We start from the raw sequence: 26,202 nt of genomic DNA, 5'->3' as shown, positions 1-26,202 counted from the left end.
TGCTAGAAACTTAATCTCCCTCTTAGAGAACAAGGGCAGCATACGTGTTGCATAGCAACCAAATCTCTAGCCCTCAGGTTTTGAGAACAGTACAAAGCAGCACTGCCTCGCTCAAACAAGGCAGTGCCCCACCCAAAGATAGCAGCGCCCTGCTCAAAGCTGGCCGCCAACGCACCGCTTTGAACGTGTGTCGCTGACCACAGTCCTGCCAATAATCCAATCTCTCGCAGCAGGCTCCCAAAAGGGCTCCCAATGCCTCTTCTGAGTCTCACATTCCAGGGCTTTGACCTGTCATTTTTCCCGCTCTGGGTGCTGTGCCGAACCTGCCAAACTGCAACACTTCGGGTCTGTTCCTGTTTCGCTTCGTGGGCCATGACCGAGCCAGTTTGAACCAGTTCACAGCCCTGCACGTGACCCAGCAATCCCATTCCTGGGTCCACACCCAAGACACTTGAAAGCAGGGACTCAAACAGATACTCGTGCACCAACGTTCACAGCAGCACTATTCACAACAGCCGAAAGGTGGCAACAACCCAGTGCCATCAACAGCTGAATGGATAACACAATGTGGTCCATCATACAATGGAATATTGCTCAGTCTTAAATAGAAATGAAGTCCTGATACACACGACGACATGGATGAATCTTGAAAACTTCATGCTGAGCGAAATAAGTCAGTGAAAAAAGGAGAAATACTGTATGATCTCACTCATGTGAAATATCCTGAAGAGGCACACGTATAGAGGCCCAAGTTTATTAGTGTTTACCAAGGGCTGCGGGGAGGGATTGGGGAGTTATTGGAATAATGATAATAAAGGACGTACAGGTACATGGTACACAAACTCTGTAAGGAACAAGAAGCCGCTCTCAGAGTCGGGGGCCCAGGGGGCTGCAGGGTGGGGGAGGTGGGACAGGGCTTGATGGCTGGAAATTCATTCCATCCCCAGACTGTCTCCATCCCAAGGGCCACCACTCAGGCTGGCTGTGCCAGGAACGCACAGTCCCAGGTAGGGACAATGTGACACTCAGAACCCTATAAAGCCCTAACCCTAACCCAGGACTGTCCTGCCCAAAGGGATGCTGAGCTGGGTGCCCGCAGTCTGGGGGAGGACCGTCCAGGGGACAGGATGGGGGCATTCGGGGTTCGGGGGTCACCTGCAGGCTCCTTATCACAGAAATAACCCAGGCCAGGTCACCAGAGCCCCAAGCCACCAGGCAGGCCCTGCAGACCCCTGCCTCCCACTCCATCAGACACGGCATTTCCAGCCCAGCCCCTCCACCAGGAAGCCCTCCCAGCCCGCCCTGCCCCAGGCTCTGCTTAGTCTTCAACCCTCCCGGCCCACCTGCACATCCAGGGTGGCCTGGCATGGTGGACCTCTCAGTGCCCTGGGGCGGACCCAGGGCCCAAGGGGTCCCCACACCTTGAGTCCCAGAGCCAGATGCCAGCCAGCAGGGGCGTGTGTGGGGCAGGACAGCAGGGTCATCCCCAGTGGGGGAGAGGCCAGGCAGCACTGTCCCACTGTCATGGATTGAATTGTGTCCCCAGAAATAATCTGTCAACTTGGCTGGGTCATGATTCCCAGGGTTGTACGATTGTGTACCATTTTGTAATCTGATATGATTTCCTTATGTGTTGTAAACCCTATCACTATGATGTAATAAGATGGATTAGCTTAGCGGCAGTTATACTGATGTGGTCTACAAGATTAGATAGTGACTTAATCTAATCTCTTTTGAGAAATGAAAGACAGAAGCGAGCAGAGACACCTGGGAACCTCATACCTCTGCCAGGAGCAGAGCGTGTCCTTTGGACCCGAGGTTCCTGCGCTGAGATGCTTCTCGACCAAAGGAAGACTGATGTCATGGACCTTCCTCCAGAGCCAATGGAGAAAGCGTTCCCTTGGAGCTGAAGCCCTGAATTTGGACTTCTAGCCTACTGGGCTGTGAGAGAATAAACTTCTCTTTGTTAAAGCCACCCACTTGTGGTATTTCTGGGATAGCAGCACCAGATGACTAAGACGCCCACCCTCAGGCAAAACACAGCTGTGACCCCCGTGTCACGGCCCACCCACCTGAAGCCCCACCCGCCTGCACATACCATCCAGAAGAGGATCCCCGTGGCCAGAGTGACGTACTGCTCAATGGTGGACAGCACGCTGAAGATGAGGCAGACCAGGACGATGAGGAAGCTGCAAGACAGGGGCACACGGTCAGCCCCCGCGCTCCCTCTGCCCACCCCAGGAAGCGGCCCTCGGAGCCGGCCCCACCCAGCCCTTGACCCCACCACGGCGATCCTTCCAACGGCCTGCAGGGAGGTGCTGCCCCCGCTGAAGGCATACAACCGGAGGGCTGAGCTGGGGGCCACCCCACCGCCCTCGGCCCCGACCCAGCAGGAACCACATCTCCTCCTGTGGCAGGTGGGAGAACTTAAAATGCTGCCAGAACCCAGCTGTCTATCCAGACAATGGGACACGTGCTGTCTAGCCACAGAGCAGGACACGTGCCGTCTAGCCGCACAGTGGGACGCGTGCCGTCTAGCCACACAGTGGGACGCGTGCCGTCTACCCATCAGCGGGACGCGTGCCGTCTAGCCACACAGCGGGACGCATGCCGTCTAGCCACACAGTGGGACGCGTGCCGTCTACCCGTCAGCAGGACGCGTGCTACAGCATGGGTGAACCCTGAACACACGGCACTGAGTGAAATGAGCCAGACACGAAGGGACAAAGGTCGGGGTGTTCCTATTTTCCCGGGCACCTAGAAGAAGCACGTCACAGAGGAGGTGAGTGAGTGCCAGGGGGTTGGGGGGATGGGGGTGATAGCTAATGGGTACGGGGCTGCTTTTTGGGGTGGTGGAAATGTTCTGGAATTGACAGTGGTGGCTGCACAGCTGGGGATGTGCTAAAAGCCACTGACCTGTCCCTTTAAAAGGCGACTTGTACGGTCTGTGGATTGTGGCTCAACAAAGCTGATTTTACAAAATGCCCCAAAGAGCTACAGAGGGCCCCTGGGGGGCATGGGTGCCTGGTGGCGCAGAAGCCCCTGCCCAGGCTGAGCACCCTGACACTACCACCCACAGGCCAGGGACCTCAACTTCTGCATCAGCACATGGGGCGTCACCAAGCATCTGTGGCTCCTGGGGTGCCCAGAACCTTGGATGGGAAATGCCCACACAGGCCTTGGCAGGGTCTGGCCCAAATGTGGGCAGGGTGCTGGCCCTCACCGCCCCATACAGCCTGTCAAAGGGAGGGCACGGCGAGTTCCCCTCAAGCTCTGAATAATGCCCCCCTGAATCATAGCGAGAAGGAGTCACAGGCAGGGACATTCCCTGAAGGCAGTGCCCACCAGCCCTGTCTCCCGAGGCAGCAGCCCTTTTTCACGGAGTGTGGTGTCCCTGGTGTGGCCCCAGGCTCCTTCTGCCCGGGGGGAGGGCACCTCTCGTGTGGGGGCCCCCAGGGTCTCCCCAGCACCCCCACAGCAGGTCCTCAACACAGGACAGCAGGATGTCACAATGTGGCCGTGAGGCACAGCCACAGCGGTCATGCCCTGGATATCCCCCTTCATCCCTTCGACACTTCCTCCATGCCCCACGGCCCCAGCCTCATCCTGGCCACCCTCCTGTCTTGGTAGGTGACACTCCACCCCCAAAAAGATGCTCAATCTGCCCCTCCCCGAGGGCCACAGTGCGCCGCACGCCGACAGGGCTGCTGCCCAGGACTCGGCGCACCCTAGCCTTGCTGGTCCCTCCTTCTTGGCACGGGCAGGACATCCAGGCCTCCCAGGCTGGCCTCAACAAAGGACGGGGCTCCCTGTCTGCACTCCAGGCCCCGGGACCTCACAGCCCACACTGTGACTGCCTGCCCCACATGGGGCCTACCAGGAGGGGTACTGGGGAAAGCTCCCTATCATTATAGCCCCTGAGGGGAGCCCCCGCCCTCAAAAGTCTCTGATCTCAGGGAGACAAAGCACATGAACTTGCAGAAGGAGCCCATCCACCCAGACGCTGTTCCAGGCGCTGTTCCAGGCAGAGGGGCTGCGGAGGGACCAGCTTGTCCTACACGGAGCTCACTGTCCAGCGTAAGCGGGGTCTTCATCAGGACCCTTGGAAGGGGCCCCACCCCAGACCCCTGTGCAGCCTGGCTGCGCCTTGCCCCAGAGCTAATCCTCTGTGCGTCTGTGTTTTGATTTGCAGCAAGCAGAGAGAGGGATTAGAACGGGCCAGCTCAGCCAAGAGGAACCAGGCAGGTGCCAGCCCAGGCAGGAGATGCTGGGACGCCTGACCCCAGACCCCACGGGCGCCCTGCCAAGGCCCCTGGGCACACTCCTGCCTTGGTTTCCCACGGCCGCTTGCTCGGAGGCTGTGGATGGTAGTACGGTTGGATGTGTGACCAGGGGCCGGAGTCAGACACCGGCTGGATGCACAGGGAGACCTCGGATGAGCTCGGGCGGGGCGGGGGGCGTCATCTCCTCAAGTAAAAATGTGCGACAGCGTCCCCACCCGCGGGCTTTGTGACAACACAACAAGGTCCTTTCTTCCCGCAACAGGAAGTGCCCGGAGGAGGCGCGCGGCCACGCCAGGGGCTGACCACAGCCGCCTCCACAGCCACACGAGTCCCCACGAGTCCCCTCAAGGTCACAGCGTCAGGACCATGCTGTTCTCACATGGGGTGTAGAGGGGGAAACCGAGGCTCCAAGAGGCCAAAGCTCCCGGAGGTGATGGGGTGACTAACCGAGGAGGGAACAAAGTGGGTGCTGGCCAGAGGAGACACGGGGCTGTTGTCCTGTCCCCACCCTGCTCAGCCAGGGCCCCCGGAGGCCAGGCTCAGGGAGGGGACACTCCTGCCCTGTGTACACACCTGTCCTCAGGTGTGAGGGAGCACACAGGCTCCAAGTGGGGGCTGTGAAGCTCCATGGCGCGGCCACGCGTACGGGGCCAGGAGCTCACAGCACTGGTTCCACCCACGTCCTCACACCCGGCCCTGCTCAGGAGACACGAAGGACCCGGGGTGAGTGGAGCTATTGCCACTGGGAGATGCTGGACAGAGTCACACCAAGGAGGGAAGGACCAGCTACAGGAGACCGTGTAAGGGCAGGTCTGTGGCAGGACCTGGACCGCCCCCGACGGAGTGTGCATTCAGGGGGCGTCTTCACCCCAAGCGCCTGGAGGGGTGGGCACCAGGGCTCTGGACTAGAGGGGTGGGGAGCCACGCAGGGCTGGGGGCCCCTCCTGGGGCTGGCCGAAGAAGACATCCCCTCGGGGTCAGGGGTCTGGGGCCGGTCAAGAGCGACACGCGTGCTTTCCAAGGGCAGACGGTTCTTCCTGTACTTGAACATTCGTGCCAGTTTCAGAAAGAATCACAGAACACGCTCACTTCCATGTGTTCACTCAGCCCTGTCCTGGGCGGACCCCAGACCCACAGAGATGGCAGGGATGCTGGGGAGCGCCCAGCCACGGAGCCAGACGCCACCCCCGTGTCTCTGCAAGGCTGGCCACCCCCCTCCCCAGCTCCACGACCAGGCTCAGCGAGAAGCCCGTTCCAGGCGCCCAGAGCTGGGAAATCGAGGCGTGGGGGCAGAAGGGCTGGACTGTTTCCCCGGGCTGGGTGTGGAGGCAGGGCAGGGTGGAGAGAGACAGGTGGGAAAAAAGACACCCACCTCTGCCGGAGCGCCGCCGGGCCCGCCCGCCTTCCCGGGGAGGCCGCTGCGGGGCGGAGCACAGTGCCAGGCCTGGGGACAATGCTTGCTTGTGCCTGCTGGCAGCTCGGCCTCAGAGCCTCAATCACTGCAGCGGCCCTGAAGGACGCCCAGAGCGTTATCGGACATCATTCCCATACCTGTGACTGCCAGGGCTGCAGGAACGCGGAAGAGTGCAGCAGTCCTGCCAGGTCGGGTCACGGTGGGGCCACCCAGGGGCCGGGCCCCATGGGGAGCAAGGGGTGGGTGGCATGCCTCCCCTTCTGCACCTGCGTGGGCTCTGGCTGGACCTCTCCACGGCTCTGTCAGCCCAGGCCAGGCCCCCGAGGTGCCTCAGGGACAGGCCGGGACCAGCCTGCAGCGTCCCCTTTGGGAAACTCTGTGAGGGACTTTCCCATCCACGGAAAAGCATCATTCAACCCTGGGACACTTCCGCCTTTAGAAGTATCACCGAGAACTCCGTGCTCCACGCGCAGAGAAGACATGGCCAGTTGTGGGCGCCCTTCGAGTGCCAGCGTGGAAGTCCATGCGGTCGAGGCCACTCATGACCAAGGCCGAAACCCGGTGACGTTTAGACACGTTACCAGAACGTTTTGGAGAACTTTCGATACACTGTATCTGCAGGTTTATAGGGATATATAAAATTACATGAGTACCGGTTTTGTCGGTCTGGAAGAAGCGTTATGCCTGAAAACGAAACAGAGGCAATGCCCCTTCCAGCCGGTACCAGCGCCCAGAGGTATTGGGTGTGGAGTGTGGCAGAGGGGTGTCTGAAGACCCCCATGGAGGGCAGGACGGGCCAGGGGCTGGCTGGATGATGAGTTTGTGAGCTGAGCCTAAGGCTGAGGCAGGTGGGGTTTTGAGTGTGACTTAACACTCAAAAGTTCTAAACCCAAAACTCCTCAAAGCCCCCCATCCAGGAAGGAGACGCTGGGAAGCCAGGGTGAGGGCAGGGGCCGGCTGGCACACTGCCCACCCTCTTAATGTTCCCACACGGAGCCTCACTGCTACCCTGCCTGGGGTATGGACACGCCCCGGGAGGCTGGACTCCCTGAGGGCAGCGGCCTCACCATTGCCACATCTTGAAAAAAACAAGCCCATCACAGCCCCAGTCAGCCTCCGGGTGGAGGGAACACCCAGGCCACCACCACACAAGCATTGTTGCCCGAGACAGGCATCAAGGCACCTGGTGCCTGCCCTGGGCTGTTCCGGATGCTCGCCCGCTCCCCATGGCAGCTGTGCACAGAGCCCTCGTCTGCACCGGGCGGACCGTCATGGGCAAGGGGCCACCTGGCCCGCGTCCCAGACCAGGTTGACCAGCCCAGAGCCCACCCACCTGCCCCCAGAAGCACCCCCGGAGTGGGGACCACAGGTACTGCCACTGGCAGGACACCGAGACTCTGGGTCAGTGTGGGACATGCCTACAAGTCCAGAGGCTGGTGCCACTCTGGGCCATGGCCTCCCAGCAGGACAGAACCGGGTTGGGGTGCCAGTCTGGGCAGGGAGGGCTCTGCCCTGCACCCCGAGTGAGGCCCACGCTCCTTTCAACATCTTTTTCTAAACTGATTCTTTTTTTCTTAAGCAGAATTATCTTGAAAGCCCCCTGGTGGAAGCTGGCTGCACCCAGATGTTCGGCAAAGTCACATCAGTGTCCCGAGATTCCAGGCTGCCTCGCTCCACGAGGGAGCAAGTCGGGGGGCGAGGGGGCTCATGACGCTTCGGCCCTGAGTTGAGCCTTTGTCCCTGCAGCCAGAGGTGCGGGGACTGCAGGGGGTATGGGGGTTCCCCAAAAGACATGCCCACCCAGGACCTGTGAACATGACCTTATTTGGGAAAAGGGTCTTTGCAGATGTGATTGGGATCTCATCTCAAGAGGAGTCCACGCTGGATTACCTGGGTGATCTCTGAATCCAATGACAGGTACGCTCATGAGAGACGGGGAAGATAAGACATCCACGTGACGGCAGACGCAGAGGTTAGCGTGATGTGGCCACAAGCGCGGGGACGCCTGGGACCACCAGAAATCAGAAAGGGACAAGACAGGATCTTCCCCCGGCCTCCAGGGGGAGCGTGGCCCTACTGACACCTTGGTTTCCGACCCCCGGACTCCAGAACTGACAGAAGAGATTTCTGTTGTTTTAAGGGCACCAGTTTGTGGTACTTTGTCACGGTGGCCCCAGGAACGACCACGAGGACAGAGGTGGCTGTGGGCCATGGCCGGGTCCCACTAGGATGCCTGATGACACTGGGGCCACAGGCGAGACTGGGCAGCCCCCTCTGCAGGGAGGCCACACGGCACGTTGGCCCCGGAGCCCTCAGCCACTCTGCCATGGGGCAATAGTTGGCCTCGCCTGGCCCCCAGGGACCGCCCTCTCACAAGGATGACCACAAGAGCCACCGTCCTGTCTCCCTACTTCCCCTCTGGCCATCACACCTCAATACCCCATCTGCTGATGTCCACTACAGCATGGGCCCCCCGCCGGACTGCAGGCTGGATGCCCCTCCTCAGGCAGCCGGAATCAGGGCATGACCCCGAGGGCCGCAGGGGTGACCCAGTAGCCCTGCCCGCCCACCCCCGAGCTCCCCTTGTGCCCTGCCTTGTCCAGCACACTGAGCCTCATTCCTTAAGAGGTTCAGTTGGGCAACACAATCCGAGCCCCCGACAGCATAATGGGTGCTGGGCGCGGTGGGCAGGCTCGGTTTCTGCCCCCATTGTCTCGGGAGAGCCCGAGTGTGCCAGTCCGTTAAACACTGGGCCTATTAGGAGACTAACCCACCCGACACACGAGACAGGCCCTCCGGCCCCCGGGCCCCAATGACGCTTTTTCTGAAAGGGATCCGGTGGGCTGGAGAAACAGGGCCCTCCCCCTCGCTCCCCTGCCTCCACACACCACTTGTAGGGGGTCCCCAAGCTGAGGGCCCCCCAAAACCCTATAGCCTGTCATGAGCTGATGCTGTGCTCATGGGGGGGGTGGTGAGACATGGGCACCCCACCAGTTGAAAGCGGCTCGTGGTGCTCCAGTACCTTCCTCCTGGGGACCCAGGCCCACCTCCCGGGGCCCCTCCCCAATGGAGACTCCGAGAAGCTCATAGTGGGGACTCCTCATGTCAGATGGGTGTCGGGGTGATGCTGTTCCGGCCCCTGGACACTGTCCTCCCCTGGGTGGGGCTGGCAGAGGCCCTGGGGCAGCCCACCCTTTGGTGGAAGACCATCACAAACGCCAGCTCCCACTGTCCACCACCCCGAAGAGCTTAAGCAGCAGCCTGGGCCTGAGGGACTGCCCTACTGGGGTCCAGGGCACTCTGTGTGGGGCCTTCCCTCTCGCATCCTTTCTCTGGGTCCCCACTGCTGCCACCCCCCAGCGGCCACGAGGATTGCACCTGCCTCTCAGGGCAGACCCTACCCGGCTCCCAGCTCCAAGGCAACATCCACCCGGCAGTGGGAGCAGGCCTCAGAAAATGCAAACCCCGTCCAGCTCCCCCAGACAGACCCTCAAATGAAGTCTGGACCCAAACCCACCTTCCTAGCACCTCCCCACCCATGCAGGCCTGGTCTCCTCACCAGGCTCCAGGGGCTTTTTTGACACCCTGCTGAGCCCCACAAAGCCCGCTCTATCCCTCAGACCACTGGCAGAACCGCTGCCCACAGCCATCTCCCCGACAGAGCCGAGGGTCCCCTCTGCCGGCCCGGACATAGGAGGCTCCGTGAGTGTTTGCTGAGTGACTGTCTGAACGTTGAGGTTGAACAAAGTCACTCAGTGAACAAAACTCGGGGCCACCTCCTCCCCATCCCTGCCCACAGCAGGCATACCTTCTGGCCAGAGGACACAGAGCTGGGGCTCCGTGGGCCACACGGTCTCAGCGGGGCACAGCTGTGACGACAAACACCACGGATGACAGCAGGTGGCCGGCCATCACCCACAGGCCCCTGGCCCAGACTGTCTTTGAGAAGCACCTTGCTCTGGAGGGCTGGGGAGAGCGGGGGTGTGTGTGTCTGGGTTTATCTGTCCATCTGTCCGTGTGAGTGTGTATGTCTGTCTCTGTGTGTCTATAACTGTGCCCTGTGTGTGTCCTGCGTGTGTATGGTCCTGTAAGGAGCTTCTATACCATCAGGAGCGGATGACCGCCACATGCAAACATCAGGCTGTGAGGATTGCCCCCGGACCGAACCTAGACCGCCCGGCCCTCGCCGTGGGCCCACCACGTGCTGCTCCCTCGGTACCACGCCCGGGCCACATGTGCACTCACAACTGGACGACAGCAGTGTCCCCTGCAGAGCTGGGTCCACATCTGTGTACAAGCAGGTCCCATGCTAGGTGGGCCGCAGCCCCGGCGTGGGGAAGGCTGGGAACGAGCAGCATTAAACCTCACACTAAGCCTCACACCTGAGCAGCTGGCCTCCCAGCACTCACAGGAGGGCACGGGGACACACAGAGAGGGCAAGTGACTCACCCAGGGCCACACAGTGCCTGATGGCCAGCGGGAAAACTGCAACGCAACCCCGAGGGCTAACCCCAGGGGCTGTGGCGCAGGGGTCCCCCTGGGTCACTGCACTGGGCACAAGGTGGGGCCTGAGTGCTCAGGAGAGGAGGCCAGAGATAGTCAGGCCAGCCTGGCAGAGGGGCAGGCCTATGCAGGGACCCGGGTGTCGGGCTCTGTCCTCGCAGGAAGCCGGACACACTCCACCTGGCCCCAGGCCAGCCTGCCCGTTGCCGATAAAAGCCCCTCGGAGAGTATATTTAGAAGGTGCCACAAGAATAAGCTGAAGTGACCCACAGGCAGCAGCCTTATCTGCCCGGGGGCACACATCCTCTTCTCTGTGACGGAATCAGGGCCTGGTGGGCCCTGATGGTGGCTGTGAGGGTGGCCGGCCACCCCATGCGCACATTCTGTCCGCCACACTCGAGCCTCAGCCCGGGGACATCAGCTGGCCTCCACAGGCCTCGCCTGGTGCAGGACGGGGTGGGGCCGCCGTGCCACCACTGCCCTCTGGGGTGTGAAGGTGTGGCCGGCGGCACAACAAGGGTGAGCAGGGGTCCACGGGCTTCTCGGCCCTGGGCCGCTTCCGCCCGAAGCCTGAGAAAGGCGGGTGGTCTGCCAGACCTGGCGGGGGGAGGCTGGAGAGTGTCACGGGCGCACTGGGGCTGCTGTAGCCAGGCCCACGCACCCACCTGTGACTGCAGGGCACCTGTGCTGCTCGGGGCTCATCGCTACCTGGGGAAGTCCCCCCTCACATCTAGCCTAAGTCTTTCTTGCTGTCATTCAGTCTCCAGCAGAAAGCAGGCTTTGGCCCCACTACAGGGGACATGTGGGATCCCTTGACACCTCCAGGGCTGCTGTGGATCCTCTCTGAGCCTCAGTTTCCCCATCTGGGAAATGGAGAATGCACAGGACACACGTGCTCACTAAAGGTGGCTGTGATCACCCCAGCTCGGCTGGTTTCTCTGAGGCCCCTGCAGGCACCAGCTCCGCTGTGAGACAGGCCGGACCGCGGAGGCTCAGCAAGGGCCTGAGGCACCGCGGGGCGGGAAGGACGAACACGGCGACAGCTCCCGCACTGCCTCGGGCAGAAGCTTGGTTCACAGCCCTTCCCACCATCCTTCCCAGCGCCACAGCCCTTGGGGACCAGGCAGCACTGCGGGGCAGGGACGGCCCCACAGCTGGCCTCGGAGCCTTTGGGTCCCCATGACACACCCAGGGGACAGGGTGCATGAGGCCTGTGCCCTCTCTGTGGGGTCGGGGAGGGGGCACAGCTAGCCTAGGAGAGGGGAGCTGAGCCCATGAGGACACAGCACTGACCGGGTGGCAGGGCCGTGGCTGGATGGCTGGGTGTGTCTGTGTGGACACGGTGTGACGGAGATGCCCGCCTGCCGGCCGCAGCACACGGGAGGTGCTGTCACTGGCGCGTCCCATCCTCATCCCTGGACAAGACCCAACTCACACCCGGGGCAGCGGCAACTCGGAAAGGTCTCAGCAGGAAGCACTGCTTCCTCTTTCTCCAGCTGGCCCGAGATGCACGCCCACTTCCTCCATCCCGGGCTCACGCCCCGTCCCCGTCCCCTTGGAGCCGTGCCTTCTGCCCGCGAGCGCACTGGTTTGCCACTCAAACGAGCAGGAGGAGGAGGCCTGGGGGGACGCGAGGGTCCCTTCTGCTAGGCCATGCCCCCGGCTCAGCCACTGCCTTCACGGGGTGGGGCGGTACAGGGCCAGGTCCCAGGGTGGGTTGGGGGTGCCATCCTTCCCTGAGCCTGGGGCAAGGCTGCAGGGGTTTTCTGGACCAGACTTCCACAGGCCCCTGAAACCGTGCCCAGCCTTCACCAAACCAAGCGCCGCTGGAGCCGGGAGGAGGAGGTGGCTGAGGCGCAGCAGGACGGGCCTGGCCACTGGTGTTCCTCCCACTTCCCCCTCACCAGTTACCCAACGCGGGGGGCTGGGCGGATGGGCAGCACCCCCGCGTCCTTGAGCTGCCACACGGCAGCACAGCCCTGGCCACGGGAGGTGGTCGTCGCTCCTGCCCAGCACCCATTTGCCACTGTTCACTGCAAAAGCTTCCAGGCCCGGCAGTGGCTAGAACTCGGCTAAATCGGGTCCCAGAAAAGCAGCTGCTCCCCAGCCCAGCCCACCCGGATGCTGACTGGGGGATTTATATCCAGGTTTAGAAACGGGGAGCTGCTGATGCCAACTCCCACCCTCGATCAGCCCCCAGGCGCTCCCAAGGCGCTCAGAATGGCCCGCGCTCTGTGCCCCGTCCCCAGGGCCTCCTCCTCTCCAGGCGCCGGCCGACCCCCCACCCCTGGAGAAAGCCAGCCCACACCACACCCAACTCAGGGCCCTCACCTGCTGCTGTGCTCCCCAGGAAGCACGCCGACAGGCCTGGCAGTGGACAGACTCTCGGGAGACGGGGACAGACCGGGCAGACACAGAGAGGAGAGAGGGGTCAACTCGAACACAAACACACAGGACAACTGAGCTTGCGGTCAGCTTGAGGCAGATGGAGCAACTGGGTGGCTGCTGTAGAGGGGACGGCGAGATCGAGGCTGGAGCAGAGCTGGAAAGGACATTCCAGGCAGAGAAAGCAGTGTGTGCAAAGGCCCTGAGGCAGGCATCAGGGATGGAACCGTGTCCCCAAAAGGACATGCTGACATCTTGTGAACGAAACCCTGTTTGGAAACCGGGTCTTTGCAGATGTAATCAGTTAACACGAGGCCGTGCTGGAGCAGGCTGGGTCGCATCCCGTCCGGGTGGTGTCCTTGTAAAAGAGGAGAAGAGACAGAGACACGGAGGAAGACACCGTGTGCGGACAGGCACAGACGGGTAATGCTTCAGCCACAAGCCGAGGAACACCCGGGCCCACTGGAAGCCAGGAGAGACGAGCAGGGATCTTCCCCTGGAGAACAAGGCCCGGCTGACACCCTGAATTCAGACTTGTGGCCTCCAGACCGTAAGACAATGCATTTCTGTTCCGACGAGCCACCCACTTGGTGGCACTTTGTTCGGCCACCCCAGGAGACAAGTAGCGGGGTGTGGTGGCCTGGAGGCCAGGGTGTGGGCAGGGAGGGAGGGGCGGGGAGGGCCCTGAGTGGTGAGATCATGAAGCGCCTCCTGGACCAGCAGCCCCATCTGAGGCGCAGTCCCGAGATCTGCAGAAGGGAAGGGGGTGCTGGGCCGTGCCGGGCCGCCTCACGTCCAGGCACCCACCACAGAGGCAGGAGAGCAAAGCCAATGCTAGGATGTGCCCAAGGCAGGCAGGAGCTTCCTCCCCTCGGAGGCTCTCCTGGCCCAGAGCCACAGAGCTGCCCTCTGAGGAGGGAGGAATAAGCCGAGGGGAGGGAGAACCAGACAGAAATCCCCACACCAGGCCACCCGGCCACAGCTGTCCCCAGAGCATGCCCTGCCCTGTCACTGCCCAGGACCCTGCGCAGAAATAGCTGCTTCCTGCCTGTACCCAGAAGAGCCGGGCACATCCTCCTGGCCTCCCTCCACATCTGGCCAGGGCAGAGACACCTCTTGACGCCAAGGACCACAGCTTCTAGAAGTGGGCATGGGCTCAGGGCACAGGGAGCCCAGGCCAGGCTCGCTGAGACCCAGACTCACGCACGTGCATGGGGAATGAGACCACGGCCCCACGTCGCCAAGCCCAAAGCAAGTGCCAAGACCCTGGACCCCAACAGCCCCTTGATCACTGGACACCGTGAACCCTCCTCTTGCCCCCGAGTGTGCCCTCTGGGGGCCTCGCTTTGCCCTCCACCTCCGTTGCTGGCTCCCCGCCTGCCCAGCCTGGCCCTGTCCTCCTCTCCACCCCTCGGGCTCCGGGGGTGGCCCCAGCCAGGCATCTGCCATCTACACACGACGTCGCCAACAAGTGACGCCGCCAGGCCCTTTCTGAGCTCCTGCCCGGGGCCCTGTGGTCCTCTCGATGTTCCGCCTGGCTGTCTGACCAAAGCCTTCACACTGCATGTCCCAAACGGGTTCCTTATCCCACCCTGACCCTAGATCTTCCCCGTCGCCAAAATGGAACCTACTTCGACCAGATACTCAGGCAAACACCTGAGTGTCATCCTCCACTTCTGATCCATCCCCCCACCATCCCATCCACCAGCAAACACTCTTGTCTCTGGCAGTCTATGTCTTACCGTCATTCCAGCCCCCAGAGCAAGTCGCCACCAGCCCCCGGCCCCCTCCAGGAGCCGCAACCTGACAGTCTCCCTGCCCCCCACCTCAAGCCAGAGGGACCCTGTGAAGGTACAAGGGAGTGGGGTGGAGACAGACGGGTAAGGCAGGGGCCTGGGCGGCCACTTTGGAGAAAGATTAACTCAGGTCGTGCCTCACGCCGCACACAAGGGCAAACCCAATAGATGAAGGCGCTGAATGTAAAAAACAAAGCCCCAAATTCTGGAAGAAAACATAGTGAACCCCCTTTAACCTGGGTGTAGGGAGGGCTCTCTAACCACCACTTACAGAGACTGTTCATCCGACCACCATCCAAGATGGTCTCGTGGCAAAGGCACCACAAACAAAGTTGAAAGGCGCCTGCCCGCCACCGCCACCCGCTGCTGTTGAATCAATTCTGACTCACGAAGACCCCACAGGACAGAGGAGAACTGCCCCCTAGGGGTTCCAAGGCTGTAATCTCTACGGAAGCAGACTGCAGCGTCTTTCTCCCGCAGAGTGGCTGGTGGGTTCGAATCGCTGACCTTTTGGTTAGCAGCCGAGTGTTTTAATCACAGCGCCACCAGGGCTCCTGCCCAGGTGGGAGAAAATGTTCCCAGCATACATCTCACCACACTCACAGGTGACAGCCCCGGAGGGAAAAGACTCTTAAAAATTGAAGGACACAGGACCAAAACCCCAATAGAAAAGTTGGGAAAAGGCATGAATAGACAGCTCACGTGTGAACATCTGAGCACGTGTACATGTGTGTGCACGTGTGCGTGTATGTGTACATGTATGTTCGTGTGTGTGCGCGTGTGAGGGTGTGCACACGCATGCGTACACACGTTCGTGTGAGTGTGTGCATGCGTGTGCATGTGTGCACGTGTGTCTCCTGGGGCTGGTGTATCGAAGCACCACGCTTCGGGTGATTTAAACAACAGAAGTGCGTTCTCTCACAGTTCTGGACGTTAGACATCTGAATTCAGGGGTTGGCAGGGCCAGGCTCCCCCGAAGGCTCCGGGAGAAGATCTCCCCTTGTCTCCCAGCTTCTGGTGCTTGCCAGCAATACCTGGCTTGCAGCTGCAGCACAGCAGGATGTCCTTCCTCTGTCCCTTTATGTACCTTCTTCTCTTTTACAGGACACCATTCAGACGGGTTAGGACCCACCCTAGTCCAGTGTGACCTCATAGTAACTGATAACATCTTCAAAGACCCTCTTTCCAACAGAACAACCAGAACAGAAACAATGAGAACCTTCATGCACTGTGAAGAATGTAACCACTGTCACTGAACAGCTTGTGTAGAAATTGTTGAACAGGGACATAAACTGCTGCATAAACCTTCACCAAAAACAAAATAAAATATTATTTAAAAAAAAAAAAACAGGTCCTTTTTCCAAACAAGGTCACATTCACAGGCATCAGGGCTAGGACTTCAACCTATGTTTGGAGGGGGACACAATTCTACCCATAAGAGTGTGTGTGTATACACACATATATGTATATGTTATTGACCCTCAGACATATAAAATTATTCAAACTCAGGAATAATTAGACAAACACAAATTAAAGCAATGCCAAGACGTCATTTCTCAGCTGTGAGGCTGGAAAAGACAGAAGCATGACGATGGGCTGCTGGACACTCTGTTGGCACAGCAGGCCTGCTCACACTCTGCTGATGGGAAGTCAAACTGGTCCGATCCTTCTGCGGGAGCTCTGGTCACACCTATCCAAACTACATATGCACCTGGCTTTCCACCCAGCAGTCATATTTCTTGGAATTTATCCTGAGGTCACACTTCAGACAATACATAAATGTATATGTACAACACTGTCAGGAATAGGATAATAACCACGGACCGACAAGGCAGACCAGTTAATAGGACTATTCAAATGTACGTACCAACCACTAATACCAACCCAAAAAGCCTGTTGCCATCAAGTCAGTGCCAACCCATAACGACCCTGTAGACCCTACAGAACAGAGTAGAGCAGCTCTACGGGGTTTCCAAGGAGCAGCTGGTGGATTCCAACTATTGACCTTTCGGTTAGCAACCAAGCTCTTAACCACAGTGCCACCAGGGCTCCACTAATACCAAAGATAAGGAAACAAGTCTTTTCCAACTTCTGCTGTCTGAAATCAATCATACATGAAATCAAGATGCATTAATAATAGCTGGTGGTAGGAATGTGAAAGTTGGAAACAAAGAAGAAGGATCTGTAGTTGGAAAATATGGTCTTGGTGACAGAAAAGACCCCAGATAGAATTTTGTAAGACCAACAACCTATTCATTGGAAATGCCATTTTTCCACAATACAAATGGCTACTATACACATGGACCTCATCAGATGGAATACACAGGATCAAATCTATTACATCGGTGGAAAGAGGCAATGGAAAAGCTCAATTTCATCAGCCAGAACAAGGCCAGGGGCCAACTGTGGAAGAGACCATCAGTTGCTCAAATGTACGTTCAAAGCTGAAGCTGAAGAAAATTAAAATAAGTCCATGAGAGGCAAATTACGACCTTGAGTATATCCCACCCAAATTTACAGACCACCTCAAGAATAGATTTAACACATTGAACACTAATGACCGGAGACAAGTTATGGGATGACATCAAGGACATCATATGTGAAGAAAGAAAAGGTCATTAAAAAGACAGGAAAGAAAGAAAGACCAAAATGGATGTCAGAAGAGACTCTGAAATTTCCTCTTAAATGTAGAGTAGCTAAGTGAAAGGAAGAAATGATGAAGTAAAAAGAGCTGAACAGAAGATTTCAAAGGGCAGTTCTAGAAGACAAGTAATGTATTACAACAAAATGTGCAAAGAACTGGAGTTAGAAAACCAAAAGGGAAGAACATGCTTGGCATTTCTCAAGCTAAAAGAACTGAACAGAAAATTCAAGCCTTGAGTTGCAGTACTAAAGGATTCTACGGGGAAAATATTAAATGGTGCAGGAAGAAACAAAAGAAGATGGAAGGAATACACAGAGTCACTATACCAAAAAGAATTGGTCGACGTTCAACCATATGATCAGCAACCGATGGTACTAAAGGAAGAAGTCCAAGCTGCACTGAAGGCACTGGTGAAAAACAAGCCTCCAGGAATTGACGGAATACCAATTGAGATGTTTCAACAAATGGATGCAGCACTGGAAGCACTCACTCGTCTATGCCAAGAAATTTGGAAGACAGCTGCCTGGCCAACCGACTGGAAGAGATCCATATTTACGACTATTCCCAAGAAAGGTGATCCAACCGAATGCGGAAATTATGGAACAGTATCATTAATATCACTCGCAAGTAAAATTTTGCTGAAGATGATTCAAAAGCAGTTGCAATAAATTGACAGGGAACTGCCAGAAATTCAAGCTGGATTCAGAAGAGGACATGGAACCAGGGATGTCATTGCTGATGTCAGATGGATCCTGACTGAAAGCAGAGAATACCGGAAAGATGTTTACCTGTGTTTTATCGACTATGCAAAGGCATTCGACTGTGTGGATCACAACAAACTATGGATAACAATGCAAAGAATGGAAATTTCAGAACACTTAACTGTGCTCATGAGGAACCTGTACATAGATCAAGAGGCAGTCATTCAAACAGAACAAGGGGATACTGCGTGGTTTAAGTCAGGAAAGATGTGCGTCAAGGTTGTATCCCTTCACTATACCCATTCAATCTGTATGCTGAGCAAATGATCCAAGAAGCTGGACTATATGAAGAAGAACAGGGCTTCAGGATTGGGGGAAGATATTAACAACCTGGGATATACAGATGACACAACCTTGCTTGCTGAAAGTGAAGAGGACTTGAAGCACTTACTGATGAAGATCAAAGACCACAGCCTTCAGTATGGATTACACCTCAACATAAAGAAAACAAAAATCCTCACAACTGGACCAATAAGCAGTATCATGATAAACAGAGAAAAGATTGACGTTGTCAAGGATTTCATTTTACTTGGGTCCACAATCAACACTCATGGAAGCAGCAGTCAAAAAATCAAACGACACATTGCACTGGGCAAGTCTGCTGCAAAAGACCTCTTTAAAGTGTTAAAAAACAAAGATGTCACCTTGAGGACTAAGGTACCTCTGACCCAAGCCATGGTATTTTCAATCGCCTCATATGCACGCTGGACAATGAATAAAGAAGACCAAAGAACTGACACCTTTGAATCACAGTGTTGGCGAAGAATATTGAATATACCATGGACTGCCAGAAGAACAAACAAATCTGTTTCAGAAGAAGTACAGCCAGAATACTGCTTGAAAGCGAGGGTGGCAAGACTTCATCTCACGTACTTTGGACATGTTACCATCAGGGATCAGTCCCCAGAGAAGGTCAACATACTTGGTAAAGTAGCGGGTCAGTGAAAAAGAGGAAGGCCCTCAACAAGGTGGATTGACGCAGTGGCTGCAACAATGGGCTCAAGCATAACGGTTGTGAGGATGGTGCAGGACCGGGCAGGGTTTCATTCTGTTGTACGTAAGGTCACTATGAGTCAGAATTGACTCAGCAGCACCTAACAACATTCATCACAGCGCTGTTTGTCACTGCAAAATATTGGACACAACTTCATTTCCCATAAATAGGAGAGTAGCTGAATAAACTAGGGTACCCCTACACCAGGAAGCACTATGCAGCTGTGGAAAAGAACGCAGGAGATGAGATAGAGTGATTTCCACAGCACATGGTTAAGTGAGAAAAGTAAATGCAGAAGAGAATCTAAATTGCGTTTCCCTTCTTGTAAGCAGAAAGGGATTACAGAAGAAGTGGGGAGTGGGAACGGGGAGCAGGGATGAGGAGGAAACCAGACTTCTCTGAGTCTATCTTTATGTATAGCTCTGACTCTAAGCCATAGTAATGTTCACATGCCTTCATGTCCCCCTAAAATAAGCAAACAGTGAAAACCAATCAGGATGTGGGGGCATCCATAATGGAACACAAACAACATCTTAGTCATCTAGTGCTGCCGTAACAGAAACACCACAAGTGGATGGTCTTAACAAAGAGAAGTTTATTTCCTCACAGTCAAAGTAGACTAAAAGTCCAAATTCAGGGCGTCAGCTCCAGGGGAAGGCTTTTTCTCTCTGTCAGCCTTCTTCTCTTCAGTGTTCCCCCGGACTAGGAGCTTCTCTGCGCGGGGACCCCGGTCCAAAGGACGCGCTCTGCTCCAGGCACTGCTTTCTTGATGGTATGGGGTCCCCAGTTCTCTGCTTGCTTCCCTTTCCTTTTATCTCTTACAAGAGATAAAAGGTGGTGCAGGCCACACCCCAGGAAAACTCCCTTTGCATTGGATCAGGGATGTGACCTGGGTAAAGGTGGTGTTACAATCCCACCCTAATCCTCTTTAACATAAAATTACAATCAGAAAATGGAGGCCAACCACACAATTCTGGGAATCATGGCGCAGCCAAATTGATACAAACATTCTTTGGGGGACATAATTCACACCATGACAGACAGTAACAAACACAAGAGTATTATAAGTGAACAATATAATCAGAGTACACTGAAGGGGGTGGGGAAAAAAAGACATGTCCTAAGTAACTGTGGAAGGAGGGCTGGTGGCACAGTGGTTAAGTGCTCAGCTGCTAACTTAAAGGTCGGTGGCTCAAACCCACCCAGTGGCTCCACAGGAGAAAGACCTGGTGACCTTATCCGGCAAAGATTTCAGCCGAGAAAACCCTACCGGGCAGTTCTACTCTGTCCTACAGGGTCACTATGAGTTGAAATCAACTCGACGGCACACAATAACAACAAGCAATTGTGTAAAACTGTTTTTTGACAGCATACTGTAAGGCTAAAGAGACAGGAAGAACTCAGCACAAACACTGTGCCTAGTGGTAAATCCAGAGGGTATGGGATAGCAACCTTTGTGTAACAACTTCTGTGTCTACTAGGGTTGAATACATAATCAGTACATGGACAGCCAGGTTCTCACAGCTAAAGAAAGGTGTTCAGTACAGAATGGACCCTGGGGTGCTGGACCGGACTTGGAGACACTGGTTTGATTTCGTGTCTTCATTAATATCAATGCACAGGTAGATAGATATAAAAATAAGCATAGGTGTGCAGAGGGTGGGAGCTGGATTCGTGGATACATATATGTTCCCTAGATCTGTCCCATGAGAGGGCCTAGAAGCAGTGATACCCTCGTAACAATGAGCACACCGAGCACACAGATCTTGGTCTCTAAGTGCCATTCTATATCAAAAGGAACCAGGGTTCCTTGGAGACATAGCTGATTTCAGAGCCGGGGCAAGGAAAATACAATTCAAGCCCGGAATATCTTGTGGCACCAGAAAGTAAGGAAGTGCTCAGAAAAAAAGACAGGGGCTTGTTGACAGAAGCCCACCAGAATGAGCTCCCAATGTCTAAACCAGGGACAATGCAATCCGCTAGTATCAGATCACAACCCATGGAGTGAGGTAAATGTCCATGAGACCATACTGAAATAAATCACTGAATGAATAAATGCAGGAGAAGGGACAACTCTTACTAGAGAAGGAAAAAATAAAAACCTATTGCCGTTGATTCCGACTCATCGTGACCCTATAGCACAGAGCAGAACTGCTCCACAGGGTTCCCAAGGAGCGGCTAGTGGATTTGGACTGCCAACCTTTTGGTTGGCAGTCGAACTCTTAACTATTGTGCCACCAGGGCTCTTTCTAGAGAAGAGTTTCAATGAATACCATAGAAGGAGAGAGGGAAGTGGAACATCGTGGTGCAGTGGTTAAGAGCTCGGCTGCTAACAAAAAGATCGGCAGTTCAAATCCACCAGGCACTCCTTGGAAACACTATGGGGCAGTTCTACTCTGTCCTATAGGGTCGCTGTGAGTTGGAATCCACTCGACAGCAACTGGTCTTTAGACACACCGCAGCGATAACTGTAGCAGGCCCACCAGTGAAAGCCCAAGTCAACAGGTGAACATTTGAGGAGAAACAGGACATTTGCAATTCCTCAAAGTATCTCCAGGTTATTAATTACAAAGGGGAAACAGTAAACTTACAGTGGAGAAACCCAGTAGACACCGCCTTCATCAAATGATCAAGGTCGAAACAACCAGTAATGAGACCCAGCGACGTCACAGCCCTCATATGAGGCACTTCTCAGAACACACCACTGCGTCTCTGGAGTTCCTGCCAAAAATGCATAATCTCCATCTAATCATGAGAGACCATCAGACAAATCCAGATCAAGGGACATTTTGAAAAACAGCCAACCAGTACTTGCCACAAACACCAAGGTCATGAAAGACAAGGCAGAGAAAATATCACAGACCAGAGGGGACTAAGGAGCCGCAACAGGTGAATGCAATGTGGGGATCTCGTTTGAAAACCCATTGCCGTCAAGTCAATTCCAACTCATAGCAACCCTACAGGACAAAGTAGAACTGCCCCACAGGGTTTCCAAGGCTGTAATTGTTATACAAGCAGACTGCCATATCTTTCTCCTGCTGAGTGGCTTTCAGTTAGCAGCCAAGAGCTTAAGCATGGTGCCACCAAGCTCCTTTCATTTAAAAAAGAGGTGCTATTTTTGCCTTAAGGAGCCCTGGTGGTGCAATGGTTAAGCACTCGGCTGCTAACAGAAAGGTCAGTGGTTCAAACCCACCCAGCGGCTCCATGGGAGAAAAGACCTGGCAATCTGCTCCTGTAAAGATTACAGCCTAGGAAACCCTACAGGGCAGTTCTGCTCTGTCACATGGGGTCACTATGAGTCAAAAATAGACTCGATGCAACTGGGTTTTTTTTTGGCCAAGGGGTGGGTTCTGGTGGTCCCGTGATGGGGCAAACAGTTTGCGCTCAGCTGCTAACCGAAGAGTCAGCAGTTCTAACCCACCAGTCATTCCGTGATCTGCTCCCATAAAGATTACAGCCTAGGAAACACGATGCACAGCTCTACTCTATCCTGTAGGGTTGCTGTGAGTCAGAATCAACTCGAAGGCATGCAACAACCAGGTTTTTGCCTTACAGAAATGGCCAAGGGTTTTTATGATAAACATTTGATAGCTTTAGAGATGGTGTCATGCTCCAGGCTTGCAGTGTATTTTCCTTGCCCCAGCTCTGAAATCAGCCCTGTCTGCAAGGAACCTTGGATCCTTTTGCTGTAGAATGGCACTTAGGAACGGAGATCTGGACCAGTAAGCAACACCGTGGTAAACAGAGAAAACAATGAAGTTGTCAAGGATTTCATTTTACTTGGATCCACAATCAACATCTGTGGAAGCAGCAATCAAGAAATCAAATGACATACTGCTTTGGGCAAATCTGCTGCAAAAGACCCCTTCAAAGTGATAAAAAGCAAAGATGTCCCCTTGAGGACTAAGGTGTGCCTGACCCAAGCCATGGTGTTTTCAATCGCCTCATCTGCACGCGAAAGCTGGTGAAGAATACTGAATATACCACGGACTTCCAGAAGAACGAACAAATCTGTCTTGGAAGAAGTACAGCCAGAATGCTCCTTAGAAACGAGGATGGTGAGCTCATGTGCTTCGGACATGTTATCAGGAGGGATCAGTCCCTGGAGAAGGAAACCATGCTTGGTGAAGTAGAGGGTCAGCGAAAAAGAGGAAGACTCTTAATGAGATGGATTGACACAGTGGCTGCAACAATGGGCTCAAGCATAACAACGATTGTGAGGAGGGCGCAGGACTGGGCGGTGTTTCGTTCTGTTGTACACGGGGTCGCTATGAATGGGAACTGACTTGACGGCACCCAACAACAACAACAAAAATGAGCGGCGTCTAGCACAGAAGTGAAAGGTAGATTTGCTAAAGGTGTCAGAGGCGCATCAACAGAGAACTTCCGGTCTTCTTGGCCCTCTCCTGCAAATGTGTCCCAAGGAAATAATCTTGAGTTCCTGGCAAAAATGAATGTAGAAGGATTTGCATCACAGTGCTATTTATAAAAGCAAAAGAGGAAATAGCTCAGTTGTCAACAAGAGAGAAAGAGTCAAATAAGTTACGTTCAGTAACATACCGGGATCACTACTCAGCCACCAAAACTCATGATTTGACAAAAGAACGGACAGTGGGGGAAGTGTTCCTGATACATCAAGTGATAAAAAGATGCAAATGAGTTTTCTAGCTCCATCCTCATTTCACCAGTTATTCACACAAGTGTGCCCATGGTATGATACATAACGCGCGTGGTATTAGCGGCTGCCTCCGCTGAGTGTTCCTCTGAGCTGGCACTAACCTAAGCACCGGTGCAACTGGCTCGTTTAAACTCAAAACCCCCATGGAAGGCAAGCGCTCTCGTTATGCCCATTTCCTAGATGAAGAAACTGAGGTACAGATGGTTTAAGCAAATGGTCTCACAGCTTGGGAGGGAAGTGGTCTAGCCGTGGACCTGCACACACACCCTCAAACACACACAGGCACACACACAGTGACCTAGAAAAAACACATGCACGCACATACGTACATCCACACACGTTGTTGTTAGGTGCCGTCAAGTCAGCTCTGACTCATAGGCACCCTGTGCGTAAGGCAATGAAACCCTGCCCGGTCCTGCACCATCCTCACAATCGTTGCTAGGTTTGAGCCCCTTGTTGCAGACACTGTGTCAATCCATCTCATCGAGGGTCTTCTTCTTTTTCGCTGACTCTTTACTTCACCAAGCACAATGTCCTTCGCCAGGGATTGGTCCCACGTGCACACTCTTATGGATTGAATTGTGTCCCCCAAAAATATGTGTTGTAAATCCTAACTCCTGTAGTGGTTATAATCCCATTTGGGAATGGGTTTTCTTTGTTATGTTAATGAACAATATTAGCATAGGTACATCTTAAGTCAATCTCTTTCGAGATGTAAAAAGAGATGAAACAAGCAAGTAAGAAGCAGAGATGGGGGAAGATAGATGCCACGCTACGTGAAGACCACCAAGGCACCAAGGAACAGAGAGGCTGAAAACAGACGAGGACCTTCCCCCAGAGCCGACAGAGACTTCCCCTAGTGCCCGTGCCCTGGATGCAGACTTCTAACCTCCTAACCTGTGAAAACGTAAATTTTGTTTGTGAAAGCCCTCCACCTGTGGTGTTTCTGTTATAGCAGCACTAGACAACCAAGACATACGCATGTACAAATTAACCAAAAAAGAGAGAGAGAGACTGGAAATCCCCCAACAGCAGGCATCGACGGGATGTGGAACAAGGAGTAACTTTAATTCCTTCTGCAAAGTTTCTAAATGTTCCGTGATGAGCATTTCTGAGCTTGGTCATCAGAAAAACTTATCTAAAAACATCTTGGTATGAATTAGCAAGGAGATAACTGGCGGCTTTTCCGGCAGCTAGAGGAATCATCATGTGCTTCTGATCGGGACCAGCGATGTCAAGTGTCTTGTCAACGGGTGTCTAAGCAGGAAGGAGACTCTGCCCTCCTGCAGCTACAGTGAGTGACTTTTTTCTTACGCAATTTAACTTCACGCTCCCCGAAAAGATACAACAATAGTCCAAGGAACTCCCAAACACCCTTTGCCCAGATTCACCAACGGTTTACACTGCCCTACTTCCTGATTTATCCCACTCCCTCTCTTCCACCCCCGCTGTTATTTTTTTCTGAACCGTTTGAGAGTCGATTGCAGACGCCACGCCTGTTTTGTGATAACTACTTCGATGTGTATTCTTAGGAACAAAGACATTCCCTTCTGTAAATAACCACAGCACAGTTGTCAAAATCGGGAAATTGGCACCGATTCTAATCCTCTCACGCATGGCCCAGATTCGAATGTCATCGATGACCCCAATGGTGGTTTCGGTGCCCTCGTTTTCCCAGTCCAGGATTTAACGGGAACCACGGGTTCATTTAGTTATCCTGTTTCTCCCGTCTCCTTTACTCCAAAGAGCTCTTCAGTCTTCCTTGCACTTTTTTAAATTGTGGTAAAAATAGATACGGTCGTGCGCCACATAATGTCCATTCGGGCAACATCCAGCTGCATACATGTCTGTGTTCCCCTAAGGTTATGAGAGAGTTCAGAATCCTGATAGGAGAATGGCAATTGATGGACATAACTGGACGTAGCAAACGCAACAGCTTCCTTGAATACAAAGCAATCGCACTGCCAGGCGTAAATTGGTACAGTACACGTATAACCTATAATACATACATCTTGATAGTCATGATAAACACCTGTGCTGCTGCTTTCTGTATGTACTGTACTTTCTATCATTTTTTTAACGTGAACTCTCCCTACTTACAAATAGTTTACCATATAACGCTATGCTTCGACTCATAGGCAGCAGCATCCAATCTCGTGTATTGTGTGTCTCGTGAGAGTTGTAGCGTTATCTCTCTGCTGAATTTTCTTTCGAAAATATACCCGTGAAGTACATCATGGCTCCCAAACGCAGCAGAACCAGGCTAGTGATAACAGCAGCAAGAGGCAAAGGCGAAGTATCGATCTGGAAGTGAAACAAAAGGTATCTCACGTAGCTTTGCTAAGTACATAAGATGGTGTTCGCACAACATCCAAATCACATAACATCTTATTTAACAGAATGTATCGTGGACATCGACACATGACTGTATAACAAAATCTCAGCCAACTCAACAGTTCTTGCACGGACAGTTCAGTGACATCGGTTATGTTCATCACGTGCAACCATCACCTCTCTCTTTTTCCAAATTATCCCACCACTATTCACAGAAACTCATAGTGACCATATGTTCTCGTTGTTAGGCGCTGTTGAGTCGGTTCTAACTCACAGCGACCCCATGTACAACAGAACGAAACACTGCCCGGTCTCGCGCCATCCTCACAATCATTGTTATGCTTGAGCCCATTGTTGCAGCCACTGTGTCAATCCATCTCATTGAGGGTCTTCCTCTTTTTCGCTGACCC

General features: G+C 54.4%; 1 protein-coding gene across 1 annotated transcript in view; it reads right to left on the bottom strand.

The window, feature by feature from the left end:
- KCNQ1 (potassium voltage-gated channel subfamily Q member 1) overlaps nucleotides 1-26,202 on the bottom strand; it is a 379,201-nt gene that overhangs the window by 311,087 nt on the left and 41,912 nt on the right. Inside the window, exon 16 of the mRNA XM_004389436.2 lies at nucleotides 2,099-2,189. Within this exon, the coding sequence (XP_004389493.1) occupies nucleotides 2,099-2,189 (91 nt within the window). The remainder of the gene's footprint in view (nucleotides 1-2,098; nucleotides 2,190-26,202) is intronic.

Source organism: Trichechus manatus, unplaced genomic scaffold, assembly GCF_000243295.1.
Source record: "Trichechus manatus latirostris isolate Lorelei unplaced genomic scaffold, TriManLat1.0 scaffold00244, whole genome shotgun sequence".
Lineage (NCBI taxonomy): Eukaryota > Metazoa > Chordata > Mammalia > Sirenia > Trichechidae > Trichechus > Trichechus manatus.
Note: the sequence above shows the minus strand (reverse complement) of the source record. Positions and strands in the feature narration are given on the sequence as shown.